This window comes from Halichoerus grypus, chromosome 9, assembly GCF_964656455.1.
Source record: "Halichoerus grypus chromosome 9, mHalGry1.hap1.1, whole genome shotgun sequence".
NCBI classification, from domain to species: domain Eukaryota; kingdom Metazoa; phylum Chordata; class Mammalia; order Carnivora; family Phocidae; genus Halichoerus; species Halichoerus grypus.
Genome location: NC_135720.1, coordinates 16711652 through 16727469, shown reverse-complemented (window position 1 = coordinate 16727469; position 15818 = coordinate 16711652). Strand labels below are relative to the sequence as shown.

At 39.7% G+C, this 15818-nt stretch overlaps 1 protein-coding gene across 1 annotated transcript in view; it reads right to left on the bottom strand.

Annotated features, from left to right (window-relative positions):
- PPIL4 (peptidylprolyl isomerase like 4) overlaps nucleotides 1-9238 on the bottom strand; it is a 39050-nt gene extending 29812 nt beyond the window's left edge. Inside the window, exons 1-6 of the mRNA XM_036075041.2 lie at nucleotides 9110-9238; nucleotides 3441-3508; nucleotides 3289-3353; nucleotides 2903-3020; nucleotides 1614-1756; nucleotides 357-453 (exon numbers count right to left, since the gene is read on the bottom strand). Of these exons, the coding sequence (XP_035930934.1) occupies nucleotides 357-453; nucleotides 1614-1756; nucleotides 2903-3020; nucleotides 3289-3353; nucleotides 3441-3508; nucleotides 9110-9179 (561 nt within the window). The 5' untranslated portion in view covers nucleotides 9180-9238. The remainder of the gene's footprint in view (nucleotides 1-356; nucleotides 454-1613; nucleotides 1757-2902; nucleotides 3021-3288; nucleotides 3354-3440; nucleotides 3509-9109) is intronic.
- Between the last annotated feature and the right edge of the window lie 6580 nt (nucleotides 9239-15818).

Here is a 15818-nt window from a genome sequence, read left to right as displayed (position 1 = left end):
CCAGAGTGTTCCCAGTTGAAAACTCCCTTACAAGATGATAGTTTACCTTAGCCTTAAAGCTACACTCCTAGAGTTAGGAGACAAGAAAAACATTTTCGCAAGGTATTCACATAAGCTTCCAGAGCTAAGGCTCTTCTAGTGGAACAGAAATTGAAGAAAGGAAATTAGGGAAATCAAAAGATAGCTAGAAAAATTAGTATCTCTATGGAAGAGAAAAAGAAGGCTAAACTTGTCCTAGTAGAATTGATCAAGCAAGATAGTCATTCTGAAGAAATAAGTTTTAATAAACTAAAAAGCAAAATCTATGCAAAGCATTAATATGCATGTACACTCAATTACAAGAGGACTCTACTTACATCTAGCTGTTCCCTTGTAGGTTCTGGTGATCGATCAGGAATTAATAAATCAGGAGGGTCATCAAACGGATCATCTAAAATCACTGTATGATTTATCCTTACAAAATAAATCCAAGTCAAAGGTTTCATTTACATTATTTCAGAATTCATGTTTTACTTTTTATAAAGATTATAACAAATGTCTTAAGTATCTCTAACGCCCAAAAATCATAGGCACTTAAATTTTAATGCACAAGTATACATTACGAGAGTATACTTTCATAATCAGTGTTACTGTTTTTCATTGTTTGATATTAGATTTACTACTCTGCGTTACTCTAAGATAATATATCTAATATTAATATGTCTAAATCTTAGTACTTTTGCCATATTTCTCAATAATATACATTTTTTAAAACTAAATTAAGGAGGGGCGCCTGGGTGGCTCAGTCATTGGGCGTCTGCCTTCGGCTCAGGTCATGATCCCAGGGGCCTGGAATCAAGCCCCGCATCGGGCTCCCTGCTCAGCGGGAAGCCTGCTTCTCCCTCTCCCACTCCCCCTGCTTGTGTTCCCTCTCTCGCTGTCTTTCTCTCTTTTAAATAAATAAATAAATATCTTAAAAAAAAAAAAAAAACTAAACCTAAATTAAGGATTAATAATTCCTCCCAACATAAGCAATTATAAATAATTAGTAGAAGTATAAAAATACAAGGGCGCCTGGGTGGCTCAGTTGGTTAAGCGACTGCCCTCAGCTCAGGTCATGATCCTGGAGTCCCAGGATTGAGTCCCACATCGGGCTCCCTGCTCAGCAGGGAGTCTGCTTCTCCCTCTGACCCTCCCCCCTCTCGTGTTCTCTCTCTCATTCTCTCTCTCTCTCTCAAATAAATAAATAAAATCTTTAAAAAAAAAAAAAGGAGGGGCGCCTGAGTGGCTCAGTTGGTTAAGCGACTGCCTTCGGCTCAGGTCATGATCCTGGAGTCCCTGGATCGAGTCCCGCATCGGGCTCCCTGCTCGGCAGGGAGTCTGCTTCTCCCTCTGACCCTCCCCCTCTCATGTGCTTTCTCTCTCATTCTCTCTCTGTCAAATAAATAAATAAAATCTTAAAAAAAAAAAAAAAAAGAAGTATAAAAATACAAAAGGTCTTTTTTACTTTATGGATTCGTATAGTCTCGTATTAATTCACATTTTGGAATTATCCAAAAACCAGTTCTATGCTTGCCATCTCCACAAACATCACAATATTAAAACATTCTAGTACATTGAGATAGCAACCACACCTGATATCTTGATATGGTACAAAGTCCTTGTCAACAAAGGTCTCATTAATTTTCTTAATTATGTCCATGCCTTCTGTCACCTCACCAAACACTGTATGAACACCATCAAGATAATCTAGATTATCTCCTGTAGTAATAAGAAACTGAATAGAAAGACACAGAAAAATATAAATATATATCTATAATTCAAACTGAAATCAGTTACAGACTGACAAAAATATACAAACACAATACTCTACATTCACTGCACGGATTCTTACCCACTTGTTACTAGTACTAATTAAAAAGTACAAGCTTATACATAAAATATCAATACACATACAGATGCTTCCCATTGTTTAAAATACTTGGGCAAACCAAAGCTCAGTTTCTTAACATGTGAATTGTGAGGGGAAAAAAAGCATCTACCCCAAAATGGGTTGTTGTGAGGATCAGACAATGAATGAAAGGTTCTCAACATGATCTGTTTTGAAGTAATAAATACCAAAAGGAAACAGACCACAATGTGAACAGTGATGATCCATGGATAGTAGGATTGTGGATAATGTTATACGTTTTTGTATCTTCTGAACTCCTCACACTGGACATGCCTTTAAAAGAAAAAAGTACGGGCGCCTGGGTGGCTCAAGTGGTTAAGCATCTGACTCTTGATTTCAGCTCAGGTCATGATCTCAAGGTTGTGAGATCGAGCCCTGTGTCAGGCTCGTGCTGGGGTGGAGCCTGCTTAAGATTCTATCTCTCCCTCTGACCCCCCTTCTCTCTCTCTCTAATAAAAAAAATATAAATAAATAAATTTTTTAAAAGAACAAAGTAATTTTTTTTTTAATATTTTATTTTTAAGTAACCTCTATACCCAACATGGGGCTCAAACTCACAACGCTGAGGAGTCACATGCTCTACTGACTGAGCCAGCCAGGTGCCCCCCAAAATAATTTTTTTATATAGAAAAAAATATAGTATAATATTTTTCTTCTAACAATTATCTTTGAAATTCTCTTCTTATTGGATAGCTTAAAGCGATTAACTTGTGGCTCTTTCCAGTCCTTCATTTTAAAACAAAACTCATCTTGGGGCGCCTGGGTGGCACAGTAAGTTAAGCATCTGCCCTCAGCTCATGTCATGATCCCAGGGTCCTGGGATTGAGCCTTGCACTGGGCTCCCCCTCCCCCTGCTCATGCTCTCGCTCTCTCAAATAAATAAATAAAATCTTTAAAAAAATGTTCTCTATAAAAAAAGTAAATAAAAATTAAAAAATAAAACAAAACTCATCTTCTTACTCATTTCCTAACCTGAGATCCATGTTGATCACTGCCATTGTTCACCATGGACACAGTGCCTTTCTTCTTGTGCTTAATTCTTGGTACTTTTTCAGCCTCGAAAAAGCTTGCTTGATCACCATACAGTTGACTGAAAATACATACAATAAAGTTATAAAATATAAGTACTCTCAACATGAAATACAAAGTACTAGTAACAAATAGGATTACCATTTCTTTATAGAAATGCCACTATGATTCAAAATATTCTCTTTTTTTTAATTTGCTATAGACATTTAGGGAACTTGAAAAAAAAAATCTATATTTGAACTGTATTTTAAAATGCAGATTGAAATATGTTAGATAACACTGTTAAGAGGCAATTCTATTTTTTCTCATTTAAAAATAAAAGAACTCACCCAAAAACAGACTCTCCTCCACGGCCAGTCCCTGTAGGATCACCAGTTTGTATGATAAAATCCCTCTATAATAAACAGGATACTTTGTTAATTCACAGAGTTTGCTAGATGGTTCCAATAATAAAGGACATGACTTATATCCACCAACTCACCTGTACATTGTGAATAAGACAATAATTGTAATACTTTATTTTGCACAACTTCAGGAAATTCAAGCAGGCTGAAAGAAAAGTAAATACTAAATTTATCACAGTGGTTCACAAAAACATTTTTAAGCAAGTAAATGCTTAGTTGGCATAATTTCATTTCTAAATTATCATACAAACACCCCCCAATGGTCAAATATCCTAAATCATAAAAAAGGCAGTAAGTCTAGAAAAAGGCAATATATTTTAAATTATCTTTTTATTCTCTTTTTCTTAGGACTTCTTGGGCATCTGAGCTAATGCAGGAAACTGACACTTATTTGGGATAGGCAACCATTAACTAATGGATTAGTTTTGCAAGAGAAAAAAAACCCAAGGAGGATACTATGATGGAAAAGAATCTATCAGAGTATCTGAAAATGGGTACAAATTATATAAATTAGATAAAATCAAATATCTGAGACCAATTTCTTTAATGACTAAATAGCTCTTCACAAAAATCCATATACTTATCATGTACCAGCTTTCTCATATAAATACACTCATTTATTCAGTAAATATTTATGGAATATCTTCTAGGTGCTTGGCACTGCTATCACAAATGCCATTAAACCATAGTCCCTCCCCTCAACAAGTTCATAGTTTAGTTGTACACTAACAAACTCTCAGAACACTAAGCTAGAAACCAGACAGAAAGACCTATGAGGCTGTCCAGGGTCCTTACACCCGAGCAAAATAATTACAATACCGGATATATCTAATAATACCATCTGTGCCACTTATATAGTAAAATGGTAAAAAGTGGTTTTAAAAAAGCCACAAAGTTCAAAAGGAAGATTGTTTCTGGCTAGGGAAATTAGAAGACCTCATAGAGGCTGAAGGTGGGCATTAAAAGAACTAGACAGGGGCGCCTGGGTGGCTCAGTCGTTAAGCATCTGCCTTCGGCTCGGGTCATGATCCCAGGGTCCTGGGATCGAGACCTGCATCGGGCTCCCTGCTCTGCGGGAAGCCTGCTTCTCCCTCTCCCACTCCCCCTGCTGTGTTCCCTTCTCGCTGTGTCTCTCTCTGTCAAATAAATAAATGAAATCTTTTAAAAAAAATTTAAAAAAAATACAAGAACTAGACAGGCAAAGAGTAGAGAGTAAGCATTTCAAACTGGGAAGACAGTATGAATAAGTCTGGATGTACAAATATAAATGTTTTTTGAAGGGTCCAAAAGACCAGTCTAAGCTCTGTAACACTCTGGTAATACAAAGTAATAGAGGGTAAATAGACCGGAGGGGTAAGATGGGGCCAAAGGTCTTGAATATCAGGATTTTGACTGTTTTCCTAGAAAAATACATTATTTAACATTTCCTAGAAAAATACATTTCTGGGATTACTGTTAAATACAAAAGAGTAGTCCTTTAACTAGAAAACAAAAATAATGGATCTAGGTAGTGATCAATGGCTGCCAAAATCTTTAGATGAAAAGCTAATGGGGACACTATAACAGATACATCAGATGGACACACCTGAACCCACCGACCAATTTTAACTTCGCAGGAAGAACCAACCAGACATCAAGTACTTCCTGAATGTGATGCAGCTGAAGTGCAGACTACCTTATATGAAAATATTCTTGCCAAAAACATTAAACCGGTACCTTATCAAGGCTCTAGATCTAAGTGGCAATTTATGAGAAATAGAAGAGATAAAAATATATTTAAAGATACAACAAGGATAAAATCAGTCAAATTCAAAATGAGGGAAATTCTATAAAACAAATGACTCAGATTCCTTCTCAAAAAGTTGTTAAGGTAGAGGCGCCTGGGTGGCTCAGTCAGTTAAGCTTCAGACTCTTTATTTCAAGTCAGGTCATGATCTCAGGGTCCTGGGATCAAGCTCTGCGATGGCTCCATGCGGAGTCCGCTTGTCCCTCTCCCTCTGCTCCTCCCCCGCTCATACTCTCTCCTTTCTCTCAAATAAATAAATAAGTAAACTCTCAAAAACAAAACAAAACAAAACAAAAACCGTTAAGGGAAAAATGGGGGTTAGGGGTGGGGAAGAAACTGTAGATTAAAAGATATCAACCAATATAACGTATGGACCTTGGCAGTTTCTTACAAAACTGAACACATTCTTACCATAAAATCTAGCAATCACACCTCTTGGTATTTACTCAAAGGAGATGAAAATGTATGTTCACACAAAAACCTGCATACACGTTTATAGCAGGTTTGTTCACAATTGCCAAAATATGGAAACAACCAAGATGTCCTTAAGTAGGTGACTGAATAAATACTATGTGTACTGAATAAATACTGAATAAATACATCCAGACAATGGAATATTATTATTTGCTACTAAAAAGAAATGAGCTATCAAGCCATGAAAAGATATGGAGGAACCTTAAATGCATATTACAAATTGAAAGAAACCAATCTGTAAAGATTACTTACTGTATGATTCCATCCATATAACATTCTGGAAAAAACAAATCTATGGATACAGTAAAAGATCACTGGTTGCCAGGAGTTGAGGAGAGGGGTGCAAATAAATAGGCAGAGCACAGAAGATTTTTAGGGCATGATGTGCATGATTTTCCTGTATGATACTGTAATGGTGGATATATGTATTATACATTTGTCCAAACCCATAGAATGTACAACACCAAGAGTGTACCTCAATGTAAACTACGGATTATGACGTGTCGATGTAGGTTCATCAAATGTACCACTGTAATAACAAGTGTACAGTGTTACATAGTACAAATGGTACAGACGTACAACAAAGGTAGACCCTGGTGGGGGATACTGAAAATGGGAGAGGCTGCACACACGTGGCGATAGGGGTCTATGGGAAATCTCTCTATATAGCTTCCCCTCAGTTTTGCTATGAGCCTTAAACTGCTCTAAAAAAATAGTCTTTAAAAATAGGCACGGGGGGTTGTGAACATAGCATAACATATAGAGAAGGTGAATCACTATCTTGCACCTGAAACTAATGTAACATTATGTGTCACCTAAATTCAAATAAACAAAATTTTTTTTAAAAAAAAGGCAAGGGGAGGGGCTCCGGGTGGCTCAGTCATTAAGCTACTGCCTTCAGCTCAGGTCATGATCCCAGGGCCCTTGGATGGAGCCCCCCAACGCATCAGGCTCCCTGCTCAGCAGGAAGCCTGCTTCTCCCTCTCCCACTCCCCCGCTCGTGTTCCCTCTTTTGCTGTGTCTCTCTCTGTCAAATAAATAAATAAAATTTAAAATAAATAAATAAATAAGGCAAGGGGGAGAAGCTATAGATTAAAAGATATTTAAGAGCTATATCAGCCAATATAATAAATGAACCTTGTTTGCATCCTTAAATTACCAAATATTTTTAAAACACTTATGAGACAAAAGGAAAATATGAATGATACCAAAAAATTATTGCCAATTTTTTCAGATGTGATAATGATTTGTGGTTATTTTTTTAACCACTTTTTAGAAATACAAATTGAAGTAACTGCAGATTAAGTAAGTCCCATGTAATGGATTTATTACAAAAAATCCAGTATAAATGAAACGATATTGGTTATGTGTTGACAACCGTTCGTTAACTGGTCATTGGCACATGAGGGTTCATTTTCATGACTCTCCTTCTGTATATAAGTTTTCTATAATAAAAAGTAAAAAAAGGAAAAAATAGAAGGAAGGGAGAAGGGGAGGGAAAGAGGAAGAAAACTAAGTCTGGATATATTTACTCTAAAGCGATAAGTAGTTATACATGTAAGTAAATATCCGATCACAGGCTTACAAATACATACAAATGGGGTGGGCTTATCTTTTTAGTCTTCCAAACTATCTTTGCAGAATCGCTATTTGTCTATTCTGTCTGTGTTAACTAGCTAGGATAACCCTACCTCCCCTTTAGTTCTTCACAACCCTGGGGAAAGGGGCCCATTCATTTGCGAGGTGCTGTCCCACATGAAGAGAGTGTCAAACAAATTCAAAGGAAAGCAAAACCAAGAGATGAAAAATACAATTCCCTATAACATCCTTTGAATTTCTGGATCCCACCATCCTTAAAGCCAAGCTTACCTCAGTAACAGGAGGCAATCAATTATTTTCTTTGTTTAAGCCAGTTTGAGTTTCTATCATCTGCACTGAGAATCCTAACTAATAAACACGTACATATACATTATACATAATGTATATATATATACATTAGTCACTGTAATGAGCCTTTAATGTGTGCAAAGTGGCAGGCATTGCACCAGGTGCTTAGGATAGACAAGAAGGCGACTAAGCCTTTGCAAACAATTCCAGGATAACAGGTAAATGATATAACAAAATGTGTTACATGCTGTTTAAAAAGATCTCAGAGCAGAAGAAACAGATCTAATTCCTCTTAGGGGCAAGGGAGAGCTTCACAGAAGAAATCATGCTTGATCCAAGGTTTGAATAATAAGCAGGAAGTTTGCCAAAAGGACAACAGTAGAGAGAATCATTGGAGTAGAGGCAACAGTATGAGAAAGGTATGGATGTATGATTGAGCATGCAGTGTGGGGGGGGGGGACAACTCAGTGTGAGATAGAGTGTAATAGGGCAGAAAGACCCTTATTGTACATACTGTTTCATCCTCTTTGATAGACTCTGCATTTCAAGGGGACAGGATCCTGACTGTAACTAATCTCTGTGGCCTCTAGTTTCTCCCAATTCTGATACAGTCTCCACACTGTTGCCTGTTATCGTCCTAAAACAAATGTGCCATGCCTCGATCCTGCTTTTAAAACCTTCAAAGACCCTAGCCATCAGTAGAGCACACAAGACTATTCACATCCGATCTAACCAATATAGCCTATAGGACCAGACTCGTAGTCTGCCATTCCACGTCACGTATCATTCCTTCAAGCCATGCCAAACTACTTGCTGTTTCCAGAAAATTCCAAGCAAAAAAAAAAAAAAAAAAAAAAAAACCACCCTCATTCCCACTCATCTTTTGAAAGAGCTAGTTCAAGTGGTCTACTTTCTTGGCTTTCTTCGCTTCTCCCCGCCCCCAACCGGGAAGAATTACTCCCTCCACTGGTTTCCATAGCAACTTACACATTCTTCAACTACACCACTTACAATGGGTTGTAAGACCTACAACACTTAAAGGGGCTCCCACGTCTATTTCTGCCAGTGGAAAATTAGACCCTCCAGGACAAGACGCCTATCCCAGAGCTTGGCAGTCTTGCACAGCAGACGATAAGTGAGTGTTTGCTAGGGCTCCGTGCACATCTCTGGACAGCCCTTCCTCCACCCAGGCGGGATGCTCACACTCACTGCTCCAAACACATCCTTCCCGCTTCCATTAGGACTTACTGATTCCACACCAAGGAATACAGGTTGTGTTCCTCTCACGAGTAAAGCGCAGTAAAGCCACAAAAGCTACGGCTATGGTATATGCAGCCTGCACCACACACACACACACACACACACCCCATGGGCATTTAATGCCACAAGCACCCGCCACCCGACTGGCCAGCCCCAGATACAGGAGAGAGGCTGCTTCTCACAAAAACTTTTCGAACCACGGCCCGCTAATAAAACAGCCCAGTCGTGGGCACCAGCAGCCTAGAAGCTCGAACCCAGTCAAGGGGACCGGGCAGCGAAGGGACAGTAGGGAAAGGACATCGTGGCCCTGGCGAGACGTGAGCGGGGCCCGGGTCTCACCGCGCGGCCGCTCCTCAGTGTACAGATCGATGACGACGTCGCCCAAAGTGGTCTCCAGCAGAACCGCCATGGCGCCCGCTCCTCCTCCGCAACAAGCCGCGGGTGTGACAGGCGCAGCCCGTCGTGATCTACGCCACGCGTCACTCTCGGCGCGACGCCTTTTACGTCATCCCTTCGGCGACGCCCCTCCCGTCGCGGCCCGCCTGGTCGGCGCCTACCCACCCTGCCTCCGACGCGGCCTTTTTTGAAAACCCTGGTTCTTCCTGGGCGACTAGCGCGGGAGCCCGTCGCTCAAAAGGACTTTTGTAAAGGGTTTTGTGTCCCTTTTGTGTCCTTCTCAAGAACAGGGCGGACCTTCGAGCAGCCCTTTCTTCTCTGCTCCTCGGGGAGCATCGAGAGCGACCACGGCGCCAGCTTCTCCCACGTTCTTGGGACGACTACTCTGGATTTCCTAATCCGTGTTTTTCGTCGTCCTGAATCAAAACCTTTAGGCCTTAAATGTACAGTTTGTTACCCAGAAAGGTGATTAACAAGGACTTCTTCCCTGGCTAATCGTGCCTAGGACAGAAGCTCTGCTAACAGTGACAGGTCCTTAGTGCGACAAGCTAAAAGACAGTAGGCTTCAGCCCCAAATCTCTACTGGTTTATCAATAATCTTTCAATTTGAAGACTTATAAAACGATTTTTGGCCTCTGTTGAGGGTTTTCATGCAGTTTATTCCCCTAAATCTGACCAAACAGATCAGTCACTTTTAAACCATTTTGTACAATTACAGCTTCCAATTACTTCACATCTCACCAAAAGCCAACGTTTTTATAATGGTCTGCAAGGCCATACATGATACTCTCTCTGCTGCCGTATCTACCTGTCTTCTCTCTTACTTAGAAGCCACACTAGACTTTTGCTATTCTTTGAACACTGTTGGCCGCACTTCTGCCTCTGGGCCTTTGGGCTGGCTGCCCACTCCAGTTACAACCCTCTTCCTCCAGATATTTTCATGGCTCTCCTCCACCTCCTTTAGGCCACTTGTCACCTCTCAGTGAAGCTTTCCCTGACTACCATAATTAAAATTAAACCCACATACATACACTTTTGTTTTTCTCCATAAAGCTTTTTCCCCATGGCTCTCTTCACTATCTAACACACTATTTATGAATTTGTTTATGATAAATATAAATTATTTTTATATTACTAAAATATAAGCTCTAGAAGGCTATAGCCAATCTTGCCAGTTTTGTTTATTGCTGTATCCCTAGTGCCTATAACAGCCTGCCACATAATGGGTGAATAAATATCAGTTGAGTGAATTAATGAATATTGGCAATTAATTAAAGAAATACAAATTAAAGTAACAATGGGATTGTTGATGGGAATATAAAGTGGTACAGCTATTTTGGATACTGTATAAAACTCATCTAATCTTTTCCCAATATAGTGCTCACTTAGGCAGCACATATGCTAATCTTTTCCCAATATAATTTTAATAGTAAGACTAGAAATTACAGGATAATATTTGGTAAAATTCTATGTATGCAAATGTAGTGATCGGAAGGGGCACCTGCACCCCAATGTTTATAGCAGCAATGTCCACAATAGCCAAACTATGGAAAGAGCCCAGATGAATGGATAAAGAAGGTGTGTGGGGTGTGTGTGTGTGTGTGTGTGTGTGTGTGTGTACATTTATAATGGAATATTACTCAGCCCTCACAGAAAAATGAAATCTTGTTGTTTGCAACAACGTGGATAGAACTAGAGGGTATTATGCTAAGCAAAATAAGTCAATCAGAGAAAAACAATTATCATATGATCTCACTGATAATGTAGAATTTAAGAAACAAAACAGAGGATCATAGGGGAAGGGAGGGAAAAATAAAACAAGATGAAATCAGAGACAGAGACAAACCATGAGAGACTCTTAATCATAGAAAGCAAACTGAGAGTTGCTGCAGGGGAGAGGGTGGGAGGATGGGGTAACTGGGTGGTGGACATTAGGAGGGCATGTGATGTAATGAGGACTGGGTATTCTATAAGACTGATGAATCACTGAACTCTACCTCTGAAACTAATAATACACTATATGTTACTTGAATTTATTTTTTTAAGATTTTATTTATTTGACAGAGAGCAAGTGAGGAAGCACAAGCTGGGGAAGAGGCAAAGGGAGAGGGAGAAGCAGGCTCCCCTCTGAGCAGGGAGCCTAATGATACAGGGCTTGATCCCAGGACCCTGGGATCATGACCTGAGCCCAAGGCAGAAGCTTAACCGACTAAGCCACCCAGGTGCACCAATTAATTGAATTTAAATTGAAAAAAAAAAATTTCTGTGTATGCTTAAAAGAAATAGATCAAGAAAAAGAGAGGATTTGGAAAAGTTAAATAATTTTTAAAGACAAATTTGGACTATTCAAAGAGAATTAGAAATTGACATAATAAATACGAGGAATGAAAAGATACATAGAAAGTGATACACTAATCACCATAAATGATATAGCCAGACTCTTTAGCAAACTCGAGGCCCAGGTGTGATATCTTAAGCCAAAGATAGAATACCTTATTTATTCTTCAGTGTGTAATTTGCTATATCTTTAAATTATGCTATACCGAATATATATACACACATATACACACTGATATATCACTAAATATCAAATATTCTACCTTCATGGGAAAAATACTATTTCATGATGTTATATAGTTTATGCTTGTCAGCATCGTATTACACTTTGAATTCTAATGGTATAAATACTTAAGTGGTTTACATAGTAGATACATAGGTGAAAAGAAATGAGATACAACCTTCACAATTCTACCAAATGTAACTACTAAAGTAGATTTAGTCTAGAGAAAAGATTAGTAAATTTGTATTGCCTTCCGAATATCAACATCACCAACCATTATGACGAATTTCTTTGTTGACATCATTTCATATACTGATCTGAACAATCACATTCAAATGTCTGTAGCCTTACTAAAATTGCCAAAAGTGGGCGCCTGGGTGGCTCAGATGGTTAAACGTCTGCCTTCGGCTCAGGTCATGATCTCAGGGTCCTGGGATCGAGTCCCACATCGGGCTCCCTGCTCGGCAGGGAGCCTGCTTCTCCCTCTGCCTTTCTCTCTCGCTCTGTCTCTCACGAATAAATAAATAAATAAAATCTTAAAAAAAAAAAAAAATAAAAAATAAAATAAAATAAAATAAAATTGCCAAAAGTAAAATCATGATTTTAAATGATTAAATGTATGAACAACAAAAACACATATTTATGATCAAATATAATATTATATGGTGCAGAAGCATTCATGTGCTTGACAAGCCCAGCATGATTTTCTTTATCTGTTCCTTTTCCTGCTTTTTCTCCTCACATCCTGAGGAATCTCAGTTTGGTGAACTGAGATTCATCGTAGTCACTGTTATCATAACATTTACAGTAAGATATCTGGGACAGTGACAGTCCAGGGGCTAGAGAACATTTCTAGCTGGCTAGAAAGCAGGACATTTTGCCCTCTTTGGAAGCAATCTTTACCTGCTTCTTCATCTGCCTTGTCAAGAACTTCAACCGCCTTTTCTTTGTTGTGATTATTACAGCATTGGCCTTTTCAGTAGATATTAGTATGGTGTTTTAAAATGTAGGTTTTAGGGGCGCCTGGGTGTCTCAGTCGTTAAGCATCTGCCTTCGGCTCAGGTCATGATCCCAGAGTCCTGGGATCGAGCCCCGCATCGGGCTCCCCGCTCTGCGGGAAGCCTGCTTCTCCTTCTCCCACTCCCCCTGCTTGTGTTCCCTCTCTCACTGTGTCTCTCTCTGTCAAATAAATAAATAAAATCTTAAAAAAAAATAAAATGTAGGTTTTATTATTATTCATGTATGGTGAAGCCAACAGGTCAGGAGATGATTGCCACTGAAAAGATAGTTTGTTACTCACAGTTCCCAAAGAGGTGGGGTGGGGGGGCACAACATGCCATGCAGGGCCAAATAGAAAATATCAGGGTTGGTCAGGAGGTGGAAGGAGCCAAGAGGAAACTATAGGCAGGAGTCCTTATTGTGGTTTCCATGGGGGGAAGGTGAGACAAGGTAGGATAAACAGGCTTAGAACTGGCTAGTTTGAATAATATCAGTGGGCTCTGGGGTATATTATAGGCTGTCTCTAGTTGTCTGGTACCTGGTCCTGGGATGATTAGGACAGAGGAATATTGCCTCCTGGACCGTAAAAGCCTGGTGGAAGAAGGGATTCAGAATATGGGCTCTGGATTGGTTGTTTTGCATATAAAAGACATGCTGTGAATTAATAGAAAATATATTGGTCCCTGCCCCAGCTCCTGGCATGGAGCTCCCGAAACCCTGTAATTTCCTAAGAGATAAGAACACTAGGAGCATCTCTTGTTCTAAGATTGGTCTCTCTCTCTCTCTTTTTTTTTATTTTGTTTTTATTTTTATTTATTTATTTATTTTAAGATTTTATTTATTTGACAGAGACACAGCGAGAGAGGGAACACAAGCAGGGGGAGTGGGAGAGGGAGAAGCAGGCTTCCCACCGAGCAGAGAGCCTGACACGGGGCTCGATCCCAGGACCCTGCGATCATGACCTGAGTGGAAGGCAGACACTTAACCAACTGAGCCACCCAGGCGCCGCCTCTTTTTGTTTTTTTTAAAGTAAGTTCTAGGCCCAATATGGGGCTTGAACTCACAACCCCAAGATCAAAAGTTACATGCTCTACCAGCTGAACCAGTCAGGTATCCGTAATATTGCTCTTTGACTCTGTCTCTGACACAGACCTTCTGAAACCCTTGTGATTTCCTGGGTGATAAGAGTGTCTTTTGTTCTACTGTGGTAACTCTGGGTGGGCTTCTGGCTGGCTCCTGGATGAGGGTTGGTCACCAGAAAGACCAAGATGTGACTAGAAGCTTAGAATTTTCAGCCCTGCCCCTCATACTCTTGAAATGGGACAAGGGCTAAAAATGGAGTTAATGATTGATGATGCCTCCATTAAAATCCCATAAGTACACGGTTCAGAGAGCTTCAAGGTTGGTGAACAGTGGGAGGTGCTAGGAATATGGTGTGCCTGGGGAGGGCATGGAAGCTCTGCCCCTTCCCACATACCTTACCCTATGCATCTCTTTCCATCTGGCTGTTCTATCTTTTATTATATCCTTTAACAAACTGGCAAATATAAGTAAGTGTTTCCCTGAGTTCTATGAGTCGCTCTAGCAAATTAATCCAATCCAAGGAGGGGGTTATTGGAACCTATGCTCTGTAGCTGATTGGTCAAAAGCACAGGTAATAACCTGGGCTTGCAATTGGCATCTGAAGTATGTGTGGGTGAGAGTAGGCAGGGGCTGTCTCAGGGGACTGATCCCTTATCCTGTGGGATCTGATGCAATCTCTAGGTAGATAATATCAGAATTGAATTAAATTGTAGGACACTTAGTTGGTGTGGCAGACAATTGCCGGTTGGTGTGTTCCAAAACTTCCAACAAACTCCAACTCTAGCAAGCTTCTTTACTGTTTCTTGTCCACAGCCTTCCGGGAGCTCAGAGCTAGCTATGGAGACTAAACAAGTGGACGGATAATGGATAGTCAGACTATGGGGAGCGATCTGTTGGGAAACAGGCTACTTCACTTTCCCTGTCTACTTTTTCATATAAATGTACTTTAAAATCTTATACATATATTACTAATTCAAATTATGCAGATCCACATGTCATGTGTTCTGATCTCCAGATTCGTTTTTAATCCCAGAAGTCTGAAATAGAGTGAAAAACCAGGTGGTTGTAGTTGGAACCCAAGAGTGGGTAGGACTTCACTGCAGAAACCACTTGCAAGTTAATAATGTTGTTGCATATCTCACAGTAGGCAAGGAGTTAGTTGAATGATTTTGTAGTACACCCTACAAAGATTTTATAATTACCCTAGCTAGAAAAGTATCCACGGGGAGAGGGGTTGATAAAGAAGAAGGGCTAAGAGAGAGACTTGTGTTCTTTCCATGTCCAAAGTTTTATTTTAAAAAAAAGGTTAAATGTTTCTTATTCCGCCTTGAATGGCAATGTCTCCAAGTTCTCAATCAATATTCAATCCTATTAATCTGAAATGCCTGAATTTCTTGGCATTCTCTGCTTTAGATAGTTTCATAAAATATTTTTTTAAAAATATGAAAGGGGTAAGAAAAGTCTACCATCTTCATTTTGTAGATTAAGGAACTGACTAGAAAAGCCCCCAGAGCCCAGGTGGAGTGGTTTCCTGTTGAGTGTTGTTCCCATGGCGTCTCACAGTGATCCGCTGAATGTTGAACATCTGATGCGTGGTTGATCCTCAACCCTGGCACAGTAAATCACTTGGGGAACCACCGATGCCGGAACAGCAGCCCAGACTAAATCAGACACTCCGGTGTCCCGTGAGACCCCAGAGTCAGTAATTTTTAAAACTGCCCAGGCAATTCCCATGCGCAGTCATGGGTGAGAACTACCGATTTAATAAAATTCCCCCTCTAAACGTGACATATTCTGTTTATAATGTATAGTTTTCTGCGATATTACCATTATTTTCATTTTATACATATGTAAAATATGTACACACAGAGATACAGCTATGTGCATACGTATACATACTAGTCTCCTTAGCGTATATACTAATTTTAAAAATAATGTCAATGAAAACATTTTCACTCCCTCGGACTGGTACTTCTCTCCAATCCAGACCGCCAGTCTAATGACCAAAGC